General features: G+C 53.5%; 2 protein-coding genes and 1 long non-coding RNA gene across 10 annotated transcripts; 2 read left to right on the forward strand and 1 right to left on the reverse strand.

The window, feature by feature from the left end:
• Positions 1-4,610, reverse strand: Pih1d1 (PIH1 domain containing 1). Its single transcript, XM_004866929.4, has 10 exons — positions 4,427-4,610; positions 3,510-3,603; positions 3,124-3,190; positions 2,534-2,713; positions 1,480-1,541; positions 1,307-1,388; positions 808-937; positions 530-605; positions 235-378; positions 1-119 (listed from the first exon to the last, which is right to left on the reverse strand). Exons 2-10 carry the CDS (start codon positions 3,597-3,599, stop codon positions 78-80), a joined length of 873 nt encoding a protein of 290 aa, XP_004866986.1. The 5' UTR covers positions 3,600-3,603; positions 4,427-4,610; the 3' UTR covers positions 1-77.
• On the forward strand, positions 4,392-21,372 carry Aldh16a1 (aldehyde dehydrogenase 16 family member A1). 6 transcript variants are annotated; one of them, XM_087200715.1, is made up of 17 exons: positions 4,404-4,579; positions 8,882-8,984; positions 9,322-9,448; positions 9,983-10,161; positions 10,243-10,320; positions 10,514-10,695; positions 10,773-10,940; positions 11,324-11,509; positions 11,661-11,756; positions 11,915-12,051; positions 12,200-12,305; positions 12,393-12,523; positions 12,904-13,071; positions 13,238-13,445; positions 15,504-15,689; positions 15,903-16,025; positions 21,152-21,372. In XM_087200715.1, the coding sequence occupies exons 1-17, from the start codon at positions 4,490-4,492 to the stop codon at positions 21,179-21,181; spliced, it is 2,298 nt and encodes a 765-aa protein (XP_087056841.1). In that variant the 5' UTR covers positions 4,404-4,489; the 3' UTR covers positions 21,182-21,372. The 6 variants fall into 6 exon arrangements, with proteins under 6 accessions (XP_087056843.1, XP_087056841.1, XP_087056840.1 ...); XM_087200714.1 differs by lacking the exon at positions 21,152-21,372 and adding an exon at positions 16,579-16,838; XM_004866930.3 differs by lacking the exon at positions 21,152-21,372 and adding an exon at positions 16,579-16,838 and having other exon boundaries at positions 10,773-10,925.
• Positions 19,421-20,906, forward strand: LOC147821376 (uncharacterized). Of its 3 annotated transcripts, none has more exons than XR_015447182.1 (4): positions 19,421-19,611; positions 19,690-19,777; positions 19,876-19,960; positions 20,736-20,906. It is a non-coding gene; the product is annotated as an uncharacterized LOC147821376 (long non-coding RNA). The 3 variants fall into 3 exon arrangements; XR_015447183.1 differs by having other exon boundaries at positions 19,690-19,764; XR_015447181.1 differs by lacking the exon at positions 19,421-19,611 and having other exon boundaries at positions 19,612-19,777.
• Positions 21,373-22,442: the final 1,070 nt, after the last annotated feature.

The raw sequence follows: 22,442 nt of genomic DNA on the forward strand, positions 1-22,442 counted from the left end.
AAAGGCAAAAATCTTTTATTTCAATTTTAAAAGTCACCAGTCTCTTCTCCATTTGCAAGAACAGGGAGACACTCTGGTTAAGAAGGCACCGGTAGAAGGGGCATGGCCACCATCAGTTGCTGAGGAAAAAGAGAATGAGGATTCAGGACCCAAAAGTCCAGCCCCAGCCCCTCCATCTCCAGACCCAGAGATCCAGGCCCCAAAGCCCCAGGCCCCTGGGCCCCTCCGCGGGACCTTCCGCTTCCGGTGGAAGGCTGCTTTGCTCTCCTCGGAGTTGATCCGCAGGGGGATGTAGGCATCCAGGTGATACAGCTGCTGGGAGCCCCCCATTGCCAGACGGTTCTCCCCAATCTCCAGGGACAGCCCCAAGGCTCCATCCTGGAAATGTGGTGAACTCAGCCCTCGCTCAACCCAGACCAGGCCGGGTGGCCTCGTGTGTGGTGAACGTGGTATTGGAGGGCACACCGTGCAGGAGGCCCTCGGCTCCATCCCGCAATCCCTGGGCCCCAGCTCCATGCAGCCCACACACCAGTTTGGGGAGGTCAATTTCAGCCAAGAGGAGATCGGGGGCTTCCAGCCAAAGGCTCAGGTGCGGCTTCTCAGGGCTGAGGAGGGAGAAGGACAGGACTGAGAGGCTGAGGAGCCGGTGGGTCGTGGGCAGCAGCATTCCTCCTGCTCCACCCAGGGTGGGCCACAGGAGGCTCCTAAGGCAGGAGTTCTCTCTCCGCCCCCAGCGCCCATAGCTGGCAGGACCAAGAGAGGGTTCAGAAGAGCGCTGGGAATCATTAGGGATCCCCGAAGGCTCACCCTCCCTCAGGCCCCCGGGGGCCAGGCATGTGTAGGTTCCCCAGCTCCTGGATCCGAGGATGCTGCTTGGAGCGGATGTTCTGCTGCGAGATGGAGCCCAGGAAAGTCCGGTTCTTCAACATGCGCCATTCTGAGGGGAAAGAGGCAAAGGTCACCCGGGACAGGTCCTCCTGGCTCTCAGGACCTCCTGTAGAGAGAACTTCAGGAGGCTCCGCCCCCTCCCTGAACACCTGGGCTAGACCACGCCCCAAGGCGAGGGGTGAGGAAGCCACGCCCGTTTTGCCACCGCCTTCCTGGGTAGACACCAATAAAAATCACCGCTGGCTCCACACCCCACCTAGAGTCTCCTCTCGGCCCCACCCCTCACTCTGAGAACCCCACACACACACCTGTGAAATCCACAAAACAAGAAAATCCCTGCCCACACTAACCCCATCTTCCAAGGTGGCCCCCAAGCCGGACTCTACTCTTGCCTGAAGGCCCAGGCCTCAACCCTCACCTGGATTCAGCTGCAAGCCGTATTTGTCCTCAAGGCCCTCCCTGGCGATGGTGACCACGAGCTCCCGCAGGAAATTGCTGTTCTACAGAAAGAGGAAGAGACTCGTGGTCCTGGAGGCCTGGAGATCTGGACGGAGAGGCCCCGCCCAGGCCTCAGCCAGAGCCCCGCCCCACCTGCATCCTCCGGTAGAAGTCGCTGTTGACAGCTACATCATAGGCAGTACAGCCCTGGCCTTCTGCAGGGAGAAACAACGGTGAGACCCTGCCCTCCACAGGAAGCCACCCAGGCACAGCAGCCACTCGAACGGGAGATCCTGGAAGTGACAAGCTCAACACAGCACTTTCCAGTCCACTTGACCAGCGTCCTCACAGACTGCAGTCTCTCCCCTCTGGTCTCAGGTGGCCATGTCCCCAGGGATGCCCTCACTTCATGCATTCCCCTGGCCTGGCTTTGGAGGCCCAGTGTGGTGTACAACTCCCACCTCTGGGGAGAAGCTTCCTTCTCCTCTGGCAATGGCATCCCTCTAAATTTCTTCCAATCACCAGCTATCACTGGCTGATCATCCAATCCTTCTATCTCCACTTCTGGGTCCCTCTGTGCTCCGCCAAGAACCCTCTCAAGAGCTCCTGTCCCTTCAAGTCTTACATCCGACAGTTCCTCCTCTAAGAAGCCGTGGGTATCTGGGTATCGGTGAAGAGCCTCCAGGGGACACATCCTCTCTGATGCAGCACAGATCACACCACACTGAAATCCATCAGTGTCCTTCACCCCCATCCATGACTGGGAGTTTCTCAAGGGCGGGATCTGGGTTTGGTAAATCCCATTTCTCAGGACACAGCCCAAAGCCTGGCCCCAGGAGGCTTCCAGAGACATGTGTGAATTGCAAAAAGATCAAGAGACACCGAGAAATAGGGACATGCAGTGATGGAGACAAAGAGGACAGAGGAGAAACAGGATGAAAGCTTGGGAGAGCTGGCCACAAACTAAAGCCAGGAGATCAGTTAATGAGCACAGAGCCCTCTGCCCAGCCCTCCCCTTCCCTCCTTTCCCCAGATGGGACAGGAAGTACCAGCTTGGTCAGGTAGGCAGAACCAAAGCTGTCAGAGGGAAACGGATCAGGCTGGGGGCAGATTTCCAGGACCTGAGGGAACAGGTCCTGGACCCTGGATCCCGAGTCTTAGGGAAAAAGGAAGGAGCCAGACTCCTGGGTCCTGTGAGGACACTGACTTGCATCCAGCTCAGCATGTGGCTCTCCCAGACTCATGGGGATTCGAAACCCAGCTTGGTCTTCCTCCAGCATTTGAAGCAGCTCATCCTCGGTCAAGTCAGCCGGAGGAGGGATGGAGGGAGAGTGACAGATGTTGATGAAAACCTTTCCTTCCGATGAGTTGGTCTTTATGCAGAAACCTGTGGGAGTGTATTTCTCCTGACCATCTGTCTCTGCAAGGTCTCCATCACCATCCATCTGCCCTCCCCCCTTTCCCTCTTTTGCACTGTTCTTCTGCTGGGGCTCTGTATCCCCTCCCCTGGGGTCTCTCTGTCCCTTTTTTTCTGAGGTGTTCCCCTGTCTGAGGCCCCTGACCCTCTTCCCTCTTTGCGTGTCTGACCTGCTTCCTGCTCTGCTCTCTTCCAGTCACTATCCCTAGATGACCTTCCTGGGTGTCAATTCACGAACCTACCTCTAGGTTTATATCTCAGTATCGTGTCTCCTCCCGCCCCCTTTCTCTGTGTCTCCGCAGATCTATCCTCCGCTCTGGGTCTCTGTTATGCTCTCTGTGGGAATATTCTCTCACTCTCTGGGTTTCTGTCTTTCTCACCAGGCTGAGGCTGGATCTGTGTAGATTCTGGTGTGGTTGCCTGGGCTTGCTGGAGCTCCCTGGAAGCCTGTGATGGAAAACAGTCTTTAGTTTTGGAGTCTGTGCAATCAGATCCTTTATTTGTTCCTCAAATGTTTATAGAGTAACTCATACATGAAAACTGTTGGTAACAGGAAAAATGAGACATTCAAGGTCCCCTTCCTCCTTCAAGGACGTGAAGAACCCCAAACCCACTCCCATTTCTTTCAAAGCCTAGCAAACTGAGCCAAGCAACTACAATTCCCATAGGAGTTGTTGTCACTGTAGTGCCTTCTAGGAGCTGTAGTCCCATCACTAGCACCAACGACCCTAACACCTAGGGACCCAGGAATCTGGGCTGTCCATACCTGCAACAGCAGCTCTTGGAACCGCACCGTTTCATCACCCAGCGTCTCTGCCTCCCTCAGCTCTGGTTCCAGCAGTGTTGAGCTCGACATGACCCTGGGAAATAGACCTCAGCACCTCCGTCGCGGGAAACTTTTCCCGCTATCTGACCTCTGGAGCCTGCTCTCAATTGATTCCCGACACACATCTTTCTATTCGGAAACCAAAATGTGGGCTGAGTCTATAATTCCATTCTAGACCAGACACATTCGTCAAATGTGTAAATGAAAGCCACACTTCCAGTCTCTGTGCCTGCAGCACTACAGTAGCCACACTTCCTACTCAACCTCATTCATCAAGCCAACTATTACAGGCCAATCACATCCGAAATATGTAGTCACGCCCCTCACTTCATCCAATCAAAAATAAACTCTAAGAGGACTACGGAAATGCCACACTTCATGTATTTATAAAAGCCACACTTCCGCTCGCTTCTAACCACGGTTTGGTCAGGTTACAGTGCAGTCGACGCTGCCATACTTTAAACCTTAAAAGACTGACTTCTGATCTTTGAACTATCACTTCAGCGACTCCCTCTCCGGAGCTAGATCTGGTCCCTAGTACTGTAAATGGATTTCGGACTAAAGCTGAACTTTCTCCAACACAAAAAGAAGTGTGGAAGACACATCAATACGGCCACCCTCCTAAATTCGGTGCCTTCTTTTAACAGTGCACCCTCATTTCCAGTCTCCCCTGCCTCGTCACTTTGAGGAATTTGCATGCTCCAAACTACATTTCCCAGTGTCACCCTCTAGGCCTACTCCCCCAGTCGGTAGGCTGGAAGGAGTGGGCGAGGATACACTCTATATCCAGTATCCCCTTCCACTTCTCGTTGGTCCCTCCCCTTTGAGCTTGAAAGGGGTGGTGCCACCCTTCAGACCTCAAGGTTCCCCTTTGGTCAGAGCGCACTGCAGTCCTTTGTGGAAGATCGTCCAGGCGAGCTATGGCGGAGACACACGCAAGGCCCAGCGTCCGCGAGATCTTCTCCACTCTGGAGTACGGACCCGCGCCGGAGAGCCACGCATGCGCACTGGTGAGGACTTGCGGGGCCGGTACTTCCTCTCCTTTCCCGGGCCTCGCGACTGTGGTTTAAGCGCGGACTCCCGTGATCCACCGCGGCAGTTCGGCGACTCCACCCCTCTCAGCGCCGTCACTCTCGCGGCGCTTTAGGACCCAGCCTAGGGGGAATTCCCGTGAGCCTTCGCAGTGGCTGCCTCCGCTGTTAAATCTGTTCTCGTGATGCTTAGTGTGGTTCTTCTGCTCCGCCCTGAACTCGATTCCTCATAACCTCTTGAGGGGCTCGCGATTCCTAAGGAACCCCCCCCCAAGCCTCCCGTGATCCCTCGGGCTCCTCCGGATTGCTGTGGGATTCCGGCGACCCTCGTTCAGAACTTCCATAGTCTTCCCAGACTCCTCAACTCCTGTGGCTTCCATGGTCATCGGGGACCCCTAAAACACGTGGTGCTTCCTCGGGTTGCTCCCCCTTGCTCTGGGGATTGAACCCAAGGCCTTCGCTGTAAGCTACATGTCCAGCGGTTTTTATTTTTTGTTTTGTTTTTTTTTTTAAGACAGTCTCAAAATCGCTAAATTCCCCAGGCTGGTCTCGAATTTGAGATCCTCCTCCCTCAGCCTTCCAGGGTGCTAGGATTACAGGCTTGCACCACCACACCCCGCTCCTCGGGGGTTCTAATGCTTATGGGACTCAAGGGAACTCTCAGAACCACAGAATATGTCAGAACTTCCTGTAATTGCCTGCAGCCCCACAGAACACCCCCATGGGGAGCCCATGATTGTGGGGATCTGTCTTCTGTTAAGCCCAACGCAGACTCCCCAGGAGTTCCCATGATTCTTCAGGCCCCAGTGATTCCCCCAAGTCCTCAGAACCTCGAGGGGCTCCCGTTATCCCTCAAGGGCCTCAAGAATCCTCTTGGCTTCCCGTAAGTAGGCTGCTGGGATTTTGTCCTCTCCAAAGGCTCTTCCGATTCCCACGGCCGCAGGGTCCTCAGCACCAGGTGGGAGAAGTGGGGTTTCTTTTGAGGGGGAGCCCAGAGCAATGGTCCAAGCAGAAGAAGGGGTGGCCAGAGCCCGGGGCAGTTGTGGAGATGGGGCAGAGGGTTGAGACAGAGCCAGAAGAACAACCTGGTATGGAGGACTGAGGGTGTGAGAGCCCTGGGACTGCCACAGCAGTGGGTTGGAGGTCTACACTGCTTGTACTTGTGCCTCAGGACCATTGATCTGCAGACAAAACTAGGACTCACCAGTGTAGACAGACAAAGGAACTCACCAGGTGTGGTGGTGCACACCTGTAAGCCCAGTACTTCGTGAGCCCAGCCTGGGCCACACAGCGAGACCTGTCTCAAAAAACCAAAAATAAGTAAAATAAAAACCTCACCCAGGTGTCATGGTGTACACCTGTACTTTGGGAAACTGAGGCAGGAGGATCACAAGTTCTACCCCAGACTGAGCAACTTAGCAAAACCCTGTTCCAAAATAAAAATGGTCTGGAATGTAGTTCAGTGGTAGAGACCCCCTGGGTTTAGCCCTCAGCATCACACAAAAAAAGTGAAATGAAATTTGAATTTGGGCCCTTGGATTCTGAATCCATGATTTTTCCCCTACTAGCAAAGGTCATAGCCTCACAGTTCCTGGCCCAGACTCAACCAACAAACATGTTTCTTTTGGCCTAAGCTTTGTTTTTGAAAATGTCAGCTGCTGGACAATTAATTCCAAATAAATACCCGGGATTCCAGCTTCTCTTGAAAATAAAATTCCACAATGTGGCAACCTCTGGCTCCGGTTCCCTGACAAAACTCATCTGGACGGAATCAGTGCTGTTGTTTTTGATTAAGTTGTAAGCTCCAAGTCCTCGCAAACCCTCTGTCCCACTTACATGACCTGCCAGAACCCTAAGGATGTTCCTTTGGGATTTTTCTTTTAGGGCGAGATTTCCCATCATCCCAGAGGGGTTGACACTGATTAGGAGCCCCACTTACCCATGTTGACTTCAGCAGACATCAACATTTCATCCAGTATTTCCCACCTCATTTTTCTTTTTGCTTTGAGAGTCTTTTAAATAAATCCCAGAAGTCATGTTATTTTCCAAGACATATTTGACTATTTCTAACAGATAATGTTATATAACTGTCAATCATTCATCACATTTCACAGCATTAATAGTCTTTTTTTTGGTACTGGGCATCGAACTCAGGTCCTTGTGCTTGCAAGGCAGGCATCGGAACCTTTAATAGTCATTTTTCCCCCCCAGGTACTGAGGATTCACCCAAGGGCTTTCACACTGAACTATATCCTCAGCCCCTTTTTTTTCTTTTTATGTTTGTTTGGTGGTTTGTTTTGAGACAGGGTCTCGCTATGTAGTTCAAGCTGGCTTTGAACTCATGTAGTTCAGGCTGGTCTGGCACTCAGTCAGTCCTCCTGCCTCAGCCTCCCAAGTGCTGAGATTACAGGTGTGTGCCACCACACTTGGCTTTGTTTTTTTGTTTGGTTGGTTTTGTTTATTTTGAGACAGAGCCTAGCTAATTTGCCCAGGCTGGGCTAGAACTTGGAATCCTCCTGCCTTAGCCTCCCTGAGTGCTGGATGTGTAACAGGTGTTCTTCAATATCTCACGCCCAGTTCATGATTATGTATCCCTGACTATGGCAAAAATGGCTCTTTCCCCCTGCACATTTGGGTTTGGAACTTCTAGGTAACCATTTGATTTTAAAGAGAAATAAGGCTTGCAGGGTAAGAGGAAAAGCAGGAGGCTGCTGAGACAGGATGCTAAGAGGAGAGAGTTTGTAGGAGACAGTAGAAGTGTGTGTTGCATTTACTAACAAGAAAAACAGGACAGGAAAGAAGGAAACCTGGAACATATGCAGAGGATAAAACAATAAAAGGCATGGTGGTACACACCTGTAATCCCAGCACTCAGGAAGCTGAGGCAGGAGGAGGATTACTGTGAGTTTGAGGCCGGCTCGGGCTCCTCAGTGAGTTCAAGACCAGCCTGAACTACATAATGAGACCCTGTCTCCAAAAGCCAAAGGCTGGGTTCTAGAGTATACGTTAGTGTGAAGGCCTCGGGTTCAGACTCCAGTACCAAAAAAGAAAAGTCAATAGAGGCAGGCATGGTGGCCCACCCTTGTAATCCCAGCTACTCAGGAGGCTGAGCCAGGAAGATCTCAAGGGCAAGGTCATCCTGGGCAACTGAGCATGACTCTGTCTCAGAAAAACCGAAAAAAAGAAAAAGTCCAGGTCAATGGGACTTTGCTAGTGGACATGTAAAATGGTGGCTCTGGAGACTGCAGTAAATTCACACAGGGTTTCGTACAGCCCCACAAGTCTTCCCCAGTGTGCCCCTGAACAGATGAAAACCCGGGCAGAGTTTTATACGTACGAACTCTTAGCAGCACAGTAGGCAACTGTGAAACCACCTGAATGCCTGCAGACTAATGGAAGGACAGAATACAGTGGAATAGTATTCAGCTAGAAGAAGGAACAAAGCGAGTCTAGTAGCCCATGCCTGTGATCCCAGCTACTTAGGCTGAGGCAGGAGAATCAAAACTTCCAGGCCAGCCTGGGCAACTGAGCAAGACTCTATCTTAAGATTTTAAAAAAGAAAAGGAAAAAGGGTTAGGGATGCAGCTTAACAGTAGAGTGCCCCTAGATTTGATCCCCAGTACTGGAAAAAAGAAAACAAAGAAATCCTAATGTATGTTCAATAACACGAATGCACCTGGAAAACATTGTGCTAAGTGAAAGAGGCCAGTCTCAAAAAGAGCACATTATGTGACCATATTTCTATGAAGTGCACAGAGTAGGTAAATCCACAGAGACAAAGCAGATTCGTGGTTGCCGGTGGGGACAGAGCTGTCTGCTGGATGCAGGCTGCCTTTGGGACCAATGACAGGCAGAAGTGATCCACAGGCACAACTCTCTGGATGTACTACAGGCCACTGAATTGTTTATTTGTTTGTTTGTTTGTAGTACTGGGGATTGAATCTAGGGCTTGGCACAGATACATCTCCAGCCCTTTAAGAAAATTTTTTTTTTACTTTTTTAACAACAGAATCCTGCCTCTCCAGAGTGCTGGGAATATGAGTGTGTGTGACCATGCCTCTTTAAAATGATTAGAATAGTGAGTTTTACCACACTAAAGAAGGCACCAGGGAGACTGGAGTGTAGCTCACTCAGAGCAGGGGCCCCTGGGTTCAATGGACAAAAAGGAAGAATTAGCGGATGCAGCAAAGGGGTACAAGTGTCTCCTCCGAGGAGACTGGATAGGGACTGAGCTGTCCCGGCTGTGTCTCAGGCCCTCCTCCAAACTGTCCCCTCCCCCAGGCCTGGCTGGATGCCCAAAACCGCCTCTTGGGCCACTATGTAAATGGGAAGTGGCTAAAGCCAGAACACAGGAATTCAGTGCCTTGCCAGGACCCCGTCACAGGTACAAGATTCCCCCATCACTAGAAGGGACATTTGTGTCTTCCAGCTGTGCCCACCCCATTCCCTTTTCAGGGGTGGTCCTGGGGCAGGGAGAGGCCAATGGCCGAAGAGGGGCCAAGGTTTCTGGTTCCTCCTGACAGTAGTCATCCCAACTCCTGTTCCAAATCCCTGAGGAGGCTTCTTGACATTCTTAGCTACCAAAACCCCTGATAATCCCAGGGGTGACCAGGGACAAATGGAGGAGCTGGGGACCAGCCTTCCTGCCTTCAGCCACTACCGAGCTCTGGGAATATTAGCCCATCTCTCTTCCCACCTGGGTCCCCCACTTTTCTCCCCAGGAGAGAATTTGGCCAATTGCCTCCTGGCAGAGCCTGATGATGTGGCTGCAGCAGTGAAGGCAGCCTTGGATGCACGGGGAAGCTGGAGTGGAGTCCCCGGAGGCGAGCGGGCCCAGCACCTGACCAGGTGATACAGCAGAGGTGTAGCCCCAAGATGTGGCAGGGGTGACTCCATTACTCCGTGAGCCCACTGAATTAATTTGCAGACAAGGCTCCTATTCCCAGCATGCACTGAGGCACTAGTGTCCAGAACACCCATTTTCCATGATTCCCTGAGATAGGAAATGAAAACACACCTGTTTCTTAAAATTTCCACAGGAATCAATAAGGCTCCATTTCTCAACAGTTCATTTGGATTGGTGTACCCCAAAACTTGTTCTCTCACACTTTGGGGGCAACTAGGGACAAAGATTCCATTTCCCAAAATGCAGTTGAGATTAGAAGCCAAGACTCAAGTTCCCAATATCTGGTTGGGGTGGAGATTACTGATGGCCAAGACTCTTACACAGCATCATCAGGGCTTGAGAATTTTCCAGACTACATTTCCCATAAATCTTTGATGCCCTGTCCCCCTGGTAAGATGTAGAGGTGCCCCAAGGGCTAATGGGGATTATAGTCCTGGCAACCCTAGGAACAGCCTATCCCCTTGCTTTCTCCATAGGCTGGCCAAGATGATCCAGAAGCACCAGCAGCTTCTGTGGACCCTGGATTCCCTGCTCACTGGGCGGGCCATTCGGGAAGTTCGCAGTGGGGATGTCCCACTGGCCCAGCAGCTGCTGCAGTACCATGCAGTCCAAGCTCATGTCCAGGAAGAGGTACTGGCAGGCTGGAAGCCCATGGGTAAGGACCTGAGGCCCAGACCCAGCCCCCTCTTTCAGAATCCAGCATGGTGGCCCCATTCCCCTCATTCTTTCCTTTCAGGTGTTATTGGCCTCATCTTACCACCCACGTTCTCCTTCCTAGAGATGATGTGGAGAATTTGCCCTGCCCTGGCAGTGGGTAAATGATGGGCTGGGGTCCTGACTCTTGGATCTCAAAGAGGAGGAGGTTGGAGGCCCAGAGTCGCAGGTCTAGGGAAGAGGCTGGGCCTGGACCCCCTGGTCTGAGGGAGGAGGCCAGGCCTGGACCCCCTGGTCTGAGGGAGGAGGCTAGGCCTGGAGCTCTGGGTCCTTGAGTTGTCCCCCTTCCCTAGGCTGCACCGTGGTGGCCATTGTACCCCCAGGCTCCCCAAGCACCCTCCTCCTGGCCCAGCTGGCAGGGGGCCTTGGCACATTCTGCGGGATCCTCAATGTGATTGTTGGCCCTGCCTCCCTGGGGCCCACTCTGGGCCGATGTCCTGGAGTGCAGAAGGTGGCCTTCTGTGGAGCTGCAGAGGTACCCTCAGAGCTGGGATGGGGTGGACGGGGCTGGGCCAGTGGCTTCTACACAGCTGAGCCCCACGGGTCCCTCAGGAAGCGCGTGTCCTGCGGCAGAGCCTGGCTGGCCACAGGCTGGAGCTGAGTCTGGCGCTGGACTTGGAATCACTACTGCTGGTCATGGACTCAGCCGACCTGGACTCAGCCGTGGAGGGCGTTGTGGATGCAGCCTGGTCTGACCGCAGCCCGGTGAGACACATGCATGTGAGGCCCCAGGACGTCGGGTCTCTGCAGACCTTGAGGTCCTACCTCTCCATTCTTGGGTACCCAGTTCTTAGGATCTTAAAGCTCTGTCTATGCCATGTGTGTGTGGAGTCCTCTCTCACTTCTGAATCTCAATGACCAGCTGCCCTGTCACGGGCTCCAAGTCCCTTGCCCTCTTCATTTCTCTGAGTGTCCCTGTCCCTGGTTTTACGACCTCTGCCTTTGCTGTCCAGGAACCACCTTTCTATACCTGCACCCCCTGGGTGGGTTTGTTTCTCATTGATTCTCCATGAGCCTCCTCTATCCCTGCCCCAGCCCTCTGTGGGGACATGTCATCCTCCTACGGCCCTGACGTTGCCCACTCAGGGGCCCATGCCTCACAGGGCGGCCTCCGGCTCCTGGTCCAAGAATCTGTGTGGGAGGAAACCATGAGGCGACTCCAATCGAGGATGAGGCGGCTGCGGAGTGGCCCAGGCCTGGACGGGGCCGTGGACATGGGGACCCGAGGGGCTGCTGCCTGTGATGTGGCCCAGCGCTGTGTGCAGGAGGCCAGGAGTCAGGGTGCAGAGGTGAATCAGAGTGCATCTCAGGTCCCTGGGATGGGGAGAGCCTGGAGCCCTAAATCATGGGTCTGAGGGAGGAGGCTGGGCCTGAGCCCCCAGGTCTGAGGGAGGAGTGCTATGTGTAGGGAGACTTCTCCATCTGTTTCTGTCTCCCTAGGTGTTCCAGGCTGTCACTGTGCCCTCAGGTAGCCCACTCTTTCCCCCAACATTGGTCTCTGGCCTGCCCCCCGCCGCACCATGTGCCCAGGCAGAAGTAAGCCCCTAGGATCTCAGATATCCGGTCTCCCCCACCTCAGCCCATCATGGGTCCTCGGGTCTGGCACTGCTGACTGCCAAAGCCTGTGCTGTAATTGATGAGATTTTGGAAGAAGGGCCTCACCAGGCCACCTGAGCTCCCCAACCCCCTTGCAGGTCCCGTGGCCGCTGGTCATGGCCTCCCCTTTCCGCACAGCCAAGGAGGCGCTGGCCATGGCCAACAGCACACCTCGGGGAGGCAGCGCCAGTGTGTGGAGCGAGAGGCTGGGGCAGGCGCTGGAGCTGGCCTATGGGTCTGTGGGCCCTGCTGGGCTTCGGGGGGCAGTCTGTCCTCGCCGTTCCCCCAGTTCCCTCCCCTGCCCGGGCGGCCTCCCTTCCCCCTCCCTGGCTCAGCACCCCAGCTTCCTCTGTTCTCGCTGACTTCTCCATCTGTTCCCGCAGGCTCCGGGTGGGCACAGTCTGGATCAACACCCATGGCCTCAGAGACCCTGCAGTGCCCATAGGTGGCTGCAAGGAGAGTGGGTCTTCCTGGCACGGGGGCCTGGATGTGAGTGCCCTGTCACCACACCTGCATCCCCTGGACACTGCTGCTACCTGTGTCCCTTGTGTCTCAGTGCTGCAATCCCTCCCACAGGGTCTGTATGAGTACCTGCAGCCCTCGGGGACCCCTGGCCAGCTGCCTTTTGTTTTTGAGCATCTGAACTATGACAGCTTCGGCCTTGCCTTACCCACAGCCCTGCCAGCATGGCCCAAAACAGGGCCCAGGTGAGCAGTTTCAATGCCAAGTGGTCTTAGTTTGCAAGGGGAGGTTGTGTCAGACTCCCCCAAAGATAAGAGGACCGAGGGGAGGTTTGCTAGGGCTGTTTACCAGTGGGAGTCCTTGGGTCCTGCTGAGTGCTGCATGGTGGGTCTTAGGGCCTCGAACACTCACCTATCCCAGCCTGAGAAGAGCCTTGTCTTGCTACACGAAAGTCTGCTTCATTAGAGGCTCATGGGGATGGGTTTGAGCTCCCCTAGAGGCTCATGGGAGCAGGGGTTTGGAGTCCCCTGGAGGCTCATGGGAGTGGGGTTTGGGGACTCTGCAGGACTTCATCAGAGCTAGGGTAGTCGCAGTGGGGTGGAACATACACCTCCCCTTTGTCCAGCCCAGTGCCTCCCTATGGGCTCTTTATCCGGGGCCGATTCCAGCCTTCGGGAGCCGGGAGCTCTAGGCCCATCTGGGATTCTTCTGGCAAACTCCATGGCTACGTGGCTGAGGGTGCAGCTGAGGATGTGCGAGGCGCTGTGGAAGCCGCTCACCAGGCTGCCACTGGGTGAGCAAGGACTCGGGGAACCCAGGTCACAGTTGGCAGGCAGGGTCCCAGGGGACCCCAGTGGTTTATATGCTCTGAGCCTGGACTCCTAGGGGAGGGGCTGGGCATGACTGCGCATCTGGGAGCCAGGACCAGGGAGCCACCCCAACATGCCCCATGCCCATAGCTGGGAGCGTCAGTCCCCAGGGGCCCGGGCGGCCCTGCTGGTGGCGCTGGCAGCTGCGCTGGAGCACAGGGGACCCGGCCTGGCCTCGAGGCTGCAGCGGCATGGAGTGGAGCTCGAGGCTGCCAAGGTGGAGGTGGAGCTCAGCGCCAGGCGACTCCGGGCGTGGGCAGCCCAGGCCCAGGCCCAAGCCCAGGGCCACACCCTGCAGGTGAGAGGGGTCTGGGCGCGCACATGGTGGGCAGCCAGCAAGGTCTGCACAAAGGCTCTCGATGAGCCAGGCTTGGGGTCTGGGCCTAGCACCACCACCTGCCAGCTGCTCGGTGAACAGCAAGAGCCACACTTTCTCTGAACTCAGTTTCCTGTCTGTGTAACAGGCAAACAGTGCACTTCTACAGTGGTGTTTCTCCAGGTTGGATTACTAGCCCTTTACTGGGCTATAAAACCTATTTAATGTGCATAACCATGATAGATTTTTGTTTTTAACAAAAGAGAGAATAAGATGGAGCTGGGCATGGTGGCACCTGCCTGTAATCCTAGCACTCGGGAGGCTGAGGCAGGAGGATCGCCACAAGTTCAAGACCAGCCTGGACTACATAGAGTTCAAGGCCAGTCTGAATGACATAGCAAGACCCTGTCTCAAAAAAATAAAAGCAAACAAACAAAAAAGGCATGTGAAAATGCACTCAACAGCTGGGGTGGGTCTCAGTGGTAGAGCGCTTGCCTAGCATGTATGAGGCCCAGGGTTCCATCCCCAGCACTACAAAAAAAAGAAAAGATCCTCAGTCTCCATAGTCATTAAAGCAACACAGCTCAAACCCACAGTGAGATACCACCGTGCACTTAGCACAATGGCTAAAATTTAAGACTGACTACACCGAGTGCTGGCAACAATGTGGAGGAATTGGACTTCTCATGCATTGCTGGTCCAGCCAGTGGGCATGGTGGTGCACACCTGTAATCCTAAAACCCTGGGAGGCTGAGGCAGGAAGATTGCAAGTTTAAACCCAGCCTGGGAAATTTAGCAATTTAGTGAGACCCTGAGGATCATGGCAATAGGGATTTGGGTGCCCTGGAGGGAACCAAAATAAAAAAATTTTTAAAGCGCTGGGAACATAGTTCAGTGCAAAGGCCCTGGGTTTGATCCTTAGTACTTAATTAATTAATTACAAAAAAGAGGTGCAGCCACTTTGAAAATAATTCGGTACTTTGTGAAAAAGAAGAACATGCTTATACCATGTAACTTAGCTGTCATTCCGAAGTATTTACCTAGATAAAGTTAATTCTTAGGTTTCATCTCAGCAGAAATGAAAGCATGTATCCTTGCAAAGATTTACCCACAAATATTCGCCAAAATGATATGCACTGTTTTCATAATAAACGAAGCAATCCACATGTACCTCAGCAGGTTAGCGGATAAAGCAGTGTGGCACATGCGTAGCACTAATGCCTACTCAGGGCTGGGGAAGGATTACAAAGGAGCCAGGAATCGTGGTGAGGTCCATGGATTTATACACATGGCCAAAACATCAAACTGTGTTAGCCCAACGTGAGGCAAGAGAATCGCTGTGAGTTTGAGGCCAGTCTGGTCTCCATAGTGAATTCAAGGCTAATCTGAACTACAGAGCAAGACCCTGTCTCAAAAAAACAAAAAAGGCTGAGTGTGTTGCCACACGCCTATAGTCCCAAACTCAGGAGGCTGAGCCAGGAGAATCGCTACGAGTTTCAGCCCAGCTGGGTCGCACAGTGAGCTCAAGGCCAGTCTGAATTACATAGCAAGACCTTGTTTCCAAAAAAAGTGTGCAGCCTAATGAAGGTCAATTATATTCAGCTACTTAGCAACCAAGCCCCTTTTTTTCTCTCTTTTTTTTTTTTTCCGTACTAGGAATTGAACTCAGGACCTTGTGCTTGCCAGGCAGGCACAGCACCACTGAGCTACATCTCAGGCTTTCTTTTCCTTTTTTTTTTTTTTTTTTTACACAGGGTCTCACTGTGTAGTTCAGGTTGGCCTTGAACTCACCTCAAACTCCAAGTGATCCTCATAAAAATAAAGCTAAATTTTTAAAAAATGATCTTCCTGCCTTAGCGTCCTAAGTGCTAGGATTGCAGTCATGTGCCCCCACACCAGCTTTTGAGCATATTGTTACTGGACCTGTTATGAAGAAGCACATATGAGGATGGTGATAATATAAGGGGAAGGTGATGGAGAAACCGGGAAGGGTAGTCGAGCTCCCCTGCCTGGCCCCTGACCTCCCATCCGTCCCTACAGGTAGCAGGGCTCAGAGGCCCTGTGCTCCGCCTTCGGGAGCCACTGGGTGTGCTGGCAGTCGTGTGCCCTGACGAGTGGCCTCTGCTCGCCTTCGTGTCCCTGCTGGCCCCTGCCCTGGCGCACGGCAACACTGTGGTCTTGGTGCCCAGCGGGACCTGTCCCCTGCTGGCCCTGGAGATCTGCCAGGTATGCTCACCTGCCTGCTCCTGCTCCCAGCAAGCCCTGGGGCAGCATGAAAGATGTTGCAGCTCTGCAGGACCTCTGCTGTGCCCACCTCCCTTGGTAACCATGGGAACCCGCGTCCCCACATCCCACCCAAGGCTACATCTGCATCTGGCCCCAGTCCTGTTCCTTCCAGGAGCCTCAGCCACACCCCAACGCTCACTCTCTCACCCCCAGGATGTGGCCTCGCTGTTCCCCGCTGGACTGGTGAACGTAGTGACAGGAGATCGTGACCACCTGACGCGCTGCCTGGCCTTGCACCAGGATGTCCAGGCGCTGTGGTATTTCGGATCTGCAGAGGTCTGCTTTGTTGCCCCGATCTCAGGGTTTAACCTCCACCAACAAGCTCCTCCTCCTGAGCCTGTGGCCCAGCTCCCTGAGAGCTCCCACTGCTTAGGGGGAAAAATGCCTTAGCAATAAGGTTCTGAGGTCCCGCCCCTATAGAACCCCAGTTGCTAGGGAAGAGGATCTCCTTAGCAAGAAGGACCTAAGAGCTGCCCAGTCCAAAGACCTAATCTCATTGGATGTCCTGTTGCTAGGGACCACACCCTAGCAACAAAGTTGGAGCCCAAAGTTGGCTGGCTTACACCGCCTATTGGTAACAGCTGGGGACTCCCAGTTGACCAGTGCCCTGGGCCCCAGTCCTGTGGATGTGGGCGTTAATGGGGAGGAAATTCCCTAGCCACAAGGTCGCCTCTTTTTCCCTCACCATCTGGAAGGGTTGCTCATCAGGAGTGCGGTGTCCATTGAGGTCAAGCCTTGGGTCTCTCCTTTCATAACCCTGTTTCTAAGAAAGCAGCTGCTTAGCAAACAAGCTTTGGAGAGCGCTAACCCCTCCCTTTCCCCATCCCAGGGCTCCCAGTTCGTGGAGTGGGCCTCGGCGGGAAACCTCAAGCCTGTGTGGGTGAACAGTGGATGCCCAAGGGCCTGGGAGCAGGAGCCCCAGGGGGCAGGCCCAGAGCTGAGGCTGCGGGCAGCACGGACCAAGGCCCTGTGGCTGCCCATGGGGGACTAATGTCCAGTGCCACGAGAGGAGATGTCCCCTGACAGACGCCTGGCACCTAGAACTTTCCTCTCATGGTCCTGTGTCCTCCAATAAACTGTCCGACCAACCCCGGCCGTGCTTGGAGGGCAAGGCGGGGGACTGTGACTTCTGATCTTTATGAGGCCCTTTAGCTCCAGATTGAGCAGCCCGGTGGGCGGCTCCAGGACAACACAGCGTTTGTGAGACAGATAAAGGGGACTCTGAGAGCCCCTACCCAGGGCATTCTGCGGAGGGCAGTGGGAGGGGTCAGAGGGAAGTAAGTCCCTGGAGGATGCTGCACTGAGCGAGGTTTTGTGGGCCGCTTTGGGGGCCTTGAAGCCACTAACCCTGCTGCTGCCCAGCCACAGCCAAGCCAGGCAGGAAGGCTCCTATTCCCCCTGCCCCAGCAGGGGACCTGATTGGCCAGCCTGACGGGTGACCTCCAATCACATCTGCCCTGGCTGCCCCTAGGACAGTCAGCCATTCCATGCTATCCTCAGCCACAGATACTGATGTGCCAGGGTTTCCTGTCATTACTACAACTTCCCGCAAACAGGCTTGAAGGAAAACAGCATGACAGTATTGTCTTACAGTTCTGGAGGTCAGCATGGGAAATAAGTGTTGCTGAGCTAAGTGGAGAGGTCGGCAAGGCCTCCTGCCTTTCAGAAAGCTCCTGGCCCCACCCATCTTGAACCTTTTGTTGTGTGTTTGGTTTTTTTGAGGCAAGATCTCTATGTACAAACTTGCAGCAATCCTCCAGCCTCAGCCTTCCCAGTGCTGGGGTTACAAGTGTGTGCCATCACCCCGGGCTAAGAGCTCACTTTTATATCAAAGCCACTTCCTCCACAGCCTGTGAGTTAATACACTCAAGACGCCTTCCAAAAGCCCCACCTCCAAGTCCGGTTAAGGTATCAACTTTCAGGTTAGGCTGCCAACACATGGATTTTGCGGGGACACAGTCAGATCACAGCAGAGGCCACGTCACTCCATCATCCACCATCACCCAGTCTGTCAGGCTTCCAGCCAGAAGGGACCTGTCACTTCCGCTCTGGCATCATTGGCCAAAGCACGTCACATGACTATGAGAGCTTCTGGGGCAGGGCTCCTCTAGTGAATGCAGGTGTCCACCATGGATAAGATGGAAGGGGCAGGAGAAAAGAGAGCCACACAGAAAGGAACTGCACCACCTCATTCCAGTTGGAGTTGAAGGGACTAAGGCTGAGAAACAACAAAGTAACAGGCTGGGGAGCCCATAGCCTTTGCTACAGGGCACTGGTGGCCCAGGCAGGGACACATGGGAGCTAGAAATTGAGGATTTTATCAACGATTTTGATGGGAGGTTGGAGAAATAAAGCTGGGAAAGGGGCCAGGGATTTAGCTCAGTGATTCTGGTGCCTGCCTCCCAAGCACAAGGTCCTGAGTTCGATCCCTGGTACCAAAAAAAAAATGCAACAACAAAAAAAGCTGGGAAGCAGCAAATGCTGAGCCCCAACTCCAGAGAGGGCTGAGGATTTGTTCTAAGGTCAAGGCCCTAAGTTCATCCTCAGCACCATGCACATAGGGACCACGTTTATTCCCCTACCTCCCACCCCTGGTCCTGGAGATTGAAGCCAGGGCTGCAGCTTTCTACTGAGCTACATCCTTAGTCCTTTATATTTTTCAATTTTGGACAGGGTCTTGCTAAGTTGCCCAGGCTGGGCTGGAACTTGCAATCCTCCTGCCTCAACCTGCCAGAGTGCTGGGTTTCCAGCCATGTGCTGCCACGCCCAGCTGCACAGGCATAATCTCAGATGACATGCCAGGATGGCACAGAAAGCACCAGACAGTGTGCTGGACAAGGCACTCACGCAACCTGGGTGGGGGGTGGGGGGGGTGCTGGGCATAAGAGCAGCCCTGGGATCCTCCCAGTGCAGGTGTGATTGGCACTGAGCTGGCTTTTTAAAGTTGTGAATATTTACTCACCTGGGCAGAGTGGCATACACCTTTGATTCCAGCACTCTGGGAATCTGAGGCAGGAGGAACGAAAGATCAAGCCCAGCCTGGGCAACTTAGTGAGACCCTGTGTTAAAATGAAAGGGGAGTGGCCAGGGATTTAGCTCAGTGGTTCCACTGCGCAAGTGCAAGTTCCCGAGTTCAATCCCTGGTCCAAAAAAAATGAAAGGGGGCCCAGGAATTTAGCTCAGTGCAAAGTCCTTGGGTTCGATCTCCAGTACCACACATACAAAATAACTCCCATCAATTACACAAATTCATTGCATCGCTATGACATTTCCATCCATGCATATATTGTGCTAATTTTTTTTTTTTTTTAAATACCAGGGATCAAACTTGGTACCTTACACTTGTCAGGCAGGGGGCAGAACCACTGAGCTAAATTCCCAGCCCAATTAAGGAATGCATGATTTTAATTCTTTCACTGGGTCTTGAAGGACAGTGAGGATCCAGTTCAGCCTGGAGAAGCATGTCATAAGAACGTCACAGGAGAGACCGACAAAGGCCCTTTGGCAGGAGACCGTCTTGGAGACCTGCAGAGGGTTGAATAGTTCCCAAGGAGATATGTTACATCCTACTCCCTGGAAGCTATGAAGGAGATCTTACTTGGAAAACAGGTTTTTGCAGATGTAATTACACTACAGATCTCAAGAGGAGATCACCCAGGGTAGGGCTAAGCCCTACCTACACCCAGGCACTGGTGTCCTGAGACACAGAAACAGTACGAGGCCATGAGAAGACTGAGGCAGAGATTGGAGAGATAGGGCCACAACCAACAGTGTCAGCAGCCACCAGAAGCCAGGAGAATCACCAGGCCTGCAGGGCCGTGTGGCCCACCTGCGCCCTGGCCTTCCGCCCTCCAGGCCCTGGGTGAGAACACTTTTCTGTTGCTTGGAGCCACTAAGCTTGTAATCGTGTGTCACATCAACACAGCCCTTTGACCAGCAGGGCGAGAACGAGGTCCTCACCAGAGCTCCAGTGGAGGCCCCAGGGGCTGTGGGGCTGAGACCAAGGAGGCCCACAGTACGTCTGACCGGTATCTTTTTGTTTGTTTTCAGTTCTGAGGATGGAACCCTGGGCCTTTCCACCCAGCTGGATCCCCACCTCTTTTTTGTTTGTTTTCTTTTGAGACAGGGTCTCCCTGAGTCCCTGAACTGCCCAGGCTGGGCTTGAACTTGCAATCCTCCTGCCTCAGCCTCCCAGAGCGCTAGGATTACAGGTGTGTGACACTAAGCCCAGTTTAGTTTTCTTTTTTTTTTTTTTGTACCAGGGATCGAAGGGTCCTTGCACTTGCGGGGCAGGCAGTGGAACCACTGAGCTAAATCCCCGGCCCTTAGTGTCTTCATTTTAAAGTAATGCTATACAACTGCAGTGAAACCACCGTCCTGCCATGACCTTAGGGCATCTGCTGGCAAGAAACCCTCCCGCCTCCCACTGCCAAGCCCGGAGCATGAGCAGGCGGCATAGTGGAGGCTCAGCCCACAGTGCCTGTGCTCTCTACTGGGAGCGGGCACCCCACGGGGTAAGGGCACCACCCCACAAGTCTACCCTCATTTCAGAAGCCCCTTGAGGGTCCTCAGGTCCCCTGTACTTCTGACCAAAGGTTGACAAATTCAGGGGCTCTCATGGCCTTGAGAACTCACAAAACTCCAGAAAGTGCTATACTTACAGCGATAGTTTGACCATAGAATACGGATCTCAGTGGGGTTTGGTAGCACACCCCTGTAATCCCAGCACTCTGGGAGGCTGAGGCAGGAGGATCGCCATGAGCTCTAGGCCAACCTAGGCTACATAGCGAGACCCTCTTTAAAAAATTCTTTTAGGGTGGGGGATTTAGCTCAGTGGTTTCTCCACCTGCTGCACAAGCACAAGGACCCAAAAAAAATTCTTTTAGGGGGGTTGGGGATTTAGCTCAGCGGTTCCACCACCTGCCCTGCAAGCGTAAGGACCTGAGTTCGATCCCCGGTACCAAAAAAGAAAAAATTCTTTTAAAGGAATTTTTTACTGGGGCTTCATTAGGCGGGCACAGTCTTCTGCCCTTCCAAGGAACTGGCTGGGCTGTAGTCACACAACTGGTCTTCCAGTCCCCCCTTCCTGAGTCACCTCCACGTGAACTCCGGTGTGGCCGTGAATGAGAGCAACATCCCTAATGCTGAAATTCTGAGGGTTTGCTACCAGGGCCAAGACCAGCCACATCCTCTCTTATACAACAAAAGGAAAAAGGAGGTAATCTAGACCCACTTCTGCATTCATTCAACAAACATTTGTGAGCTGGGCGTGGTGGTGCACTGTCAGGAGCAATTCTACATAATTTTGGGGAAAAATCATTTCACAAATTATGATTAGACCTAGTTTTCCTGCCTACAGGCCAGCTATGGCAGATTGAGACATAACTCCATTTTCACCGCAGGACACATCAAAAACCTCAATGGTCCTGTGATGCTGTGATGCTCCAGGGCAAGATTACACCAGTTGAAGACATCCTGGGGAGGAACAAATTCCCAATCAACATAAATTCCTCATCAAACTAGGATCTTCATCCACATAAGTTCCTCCTTGTCCTAGGATTATCGCTGCAGCCTTCTGAGTCGTCTGTTATCCCAATGTACCAAATAAAGGTGTGGCAAGCTCCAGGTCTTTCCTCTTTGGTACCCAGAGCAGCATTGATCAGGCCCAAAGCTCAGCTTCTCTAAGTCTCGTTTCCTGCCTTTACTCATTAATTTGCCTGTACTGTCGTGGCTCACAGGAGACCGGGACTACTCACTGCAGGGGTTCTGGTAACATCCCCCTTCCCTGTTCCTTACAGTGCATACCTGTAACCCCAGTACTGGGAGGCTGAGACAGGAGGATTGCAACTTCAAACCCAGCCTGGGCAATTTAGCAATTTAGGGAGACTTTAAAAAGGGATGGGGGCTGGGGATTTAGCTCAGTGGTTCTGCCACCTGCCCAGCAAGACCAAGGACCGGAGTTCAATCCCTGGTACTAAAAAGGGTGGGGATGTAGCTCAGCGCAAAGGCCCTGGATTCAATCCCCAGTACTGAAAAAAAAAAAGATTGGTGGAGCAGCTGCTAACGTCAGGCATAGCACTAGGTGGTGGGGAGTCGGCAGGTCACAACACGTACCCACTGAGGGCTTCCTGGAGCAGATGTCCCCATGGAGACAAGTGACAATGAAGAAGATAAGTAAACCACACAGTGTGTTAGAAGGTGATAAGTACCAAGCAGGGGAGCAGGGGTTCTGGGAGGGGGTGCAGCTTGAAAGGGTGTCAGGAAGCCTTTGCTTCTGTTTCTGCAAAGGCCTGAGTAAGATGGGGTGGGCTGCTTTTGTGGGTACCTGGGGGCAAGGTGTGCAACCCTCAGGTGCAAAGGCCCTGGGGCTGGAATATGCTCACCTCAGACTCAGCAAGGAGGGCCAGGGTGGGGCTGGCTAGAAGGACAGGAGGTGAGGGACGACAGCGCATCCTGCAGGCCCATGTGGACCACAAGGAGGACTGGGAATTTTATACCCAGTGAGGTGGGCGCCACGGGAGGAACATGAGCTGCGCGTGGGGGTCAGGGTTGAGGCAGGCGCCCAGCGAGGAGGCGACTGCTGGGGAGCTCCTGAAAGACCGGTGGGGGCAGGACCAGGACGGTGGCGGCTGGGGTGTAGAGAATCGGTGGAGATTTGGAGAATCGAGTTCTGGACACATCTCAAAGGTGGAG

This window comes from Heterocephalus glaber, unplaced genomic scaffold, assembly GCF_053883595.1.
Source record: "Heterocephalus glaber isolate CG9 unplaced genomic scaffold, H.glaber_assembly_v1.0 deba00001744, whole genome shotgun sequence".
NCBI lineage: Eukaryota > Metazoa > Chordata > Mammalia > Rodentia > Bathyergidae > Heterocephalus > Heterocephalus glaber.

What these genes read in the sequence shown, in the direction of transcription:
- Aldh16a1 (XM_087200714.1), top strand. Translation starts at nt 4,490, where the DNA reads ATGGCGGAGACACACGCAAGGCCCAGCGTCCGCGAGATCTTCTCCACT. An exon ending in CGGGCCCAGCACCTGACCAG is followed by an intron (nt 9,449 to 9,982) that starts GTGATACAGCAG and finishes CTTTCTCCATAG; the next exon opens with GCTGGCCAAGATGATCCAGA. An exon ending in GCCCGGTGAGACACATGCAT is followed by an intron (nt 10,941 to 11,323) that starts GTGAGGCCCCAG and finishes CATGCCTCACAG; the next exon opens with GGCGGCCTCCGGCTCCTGGT.
- Pih1d1 (XM_004866929.4), bottom strand. Translation starts at nt 3,599, where the DNA reads ATGTCGAGCTCAACACTGCTGGAACCAGAGCTGAGGGAGGCAGAGACG. An exon ending in CCCCGGGGGCCTGAGGGAGG is followed by an intron (nt 606 to 807) that starts GTGAGCCTTCGG and finishes CTCCCTCCTCAG; the next exon opens with CCCTGAGAAGCCGCACCTGA. An exon ending in AAATTGACCTCCCCAAACTG is followed by an intron (nt 379 to 529) that starts GTGTGTGGGCTG and finishes CCACATTTCCAG; the next exon opens with GATGGAGCCTTGGGGCTGTC.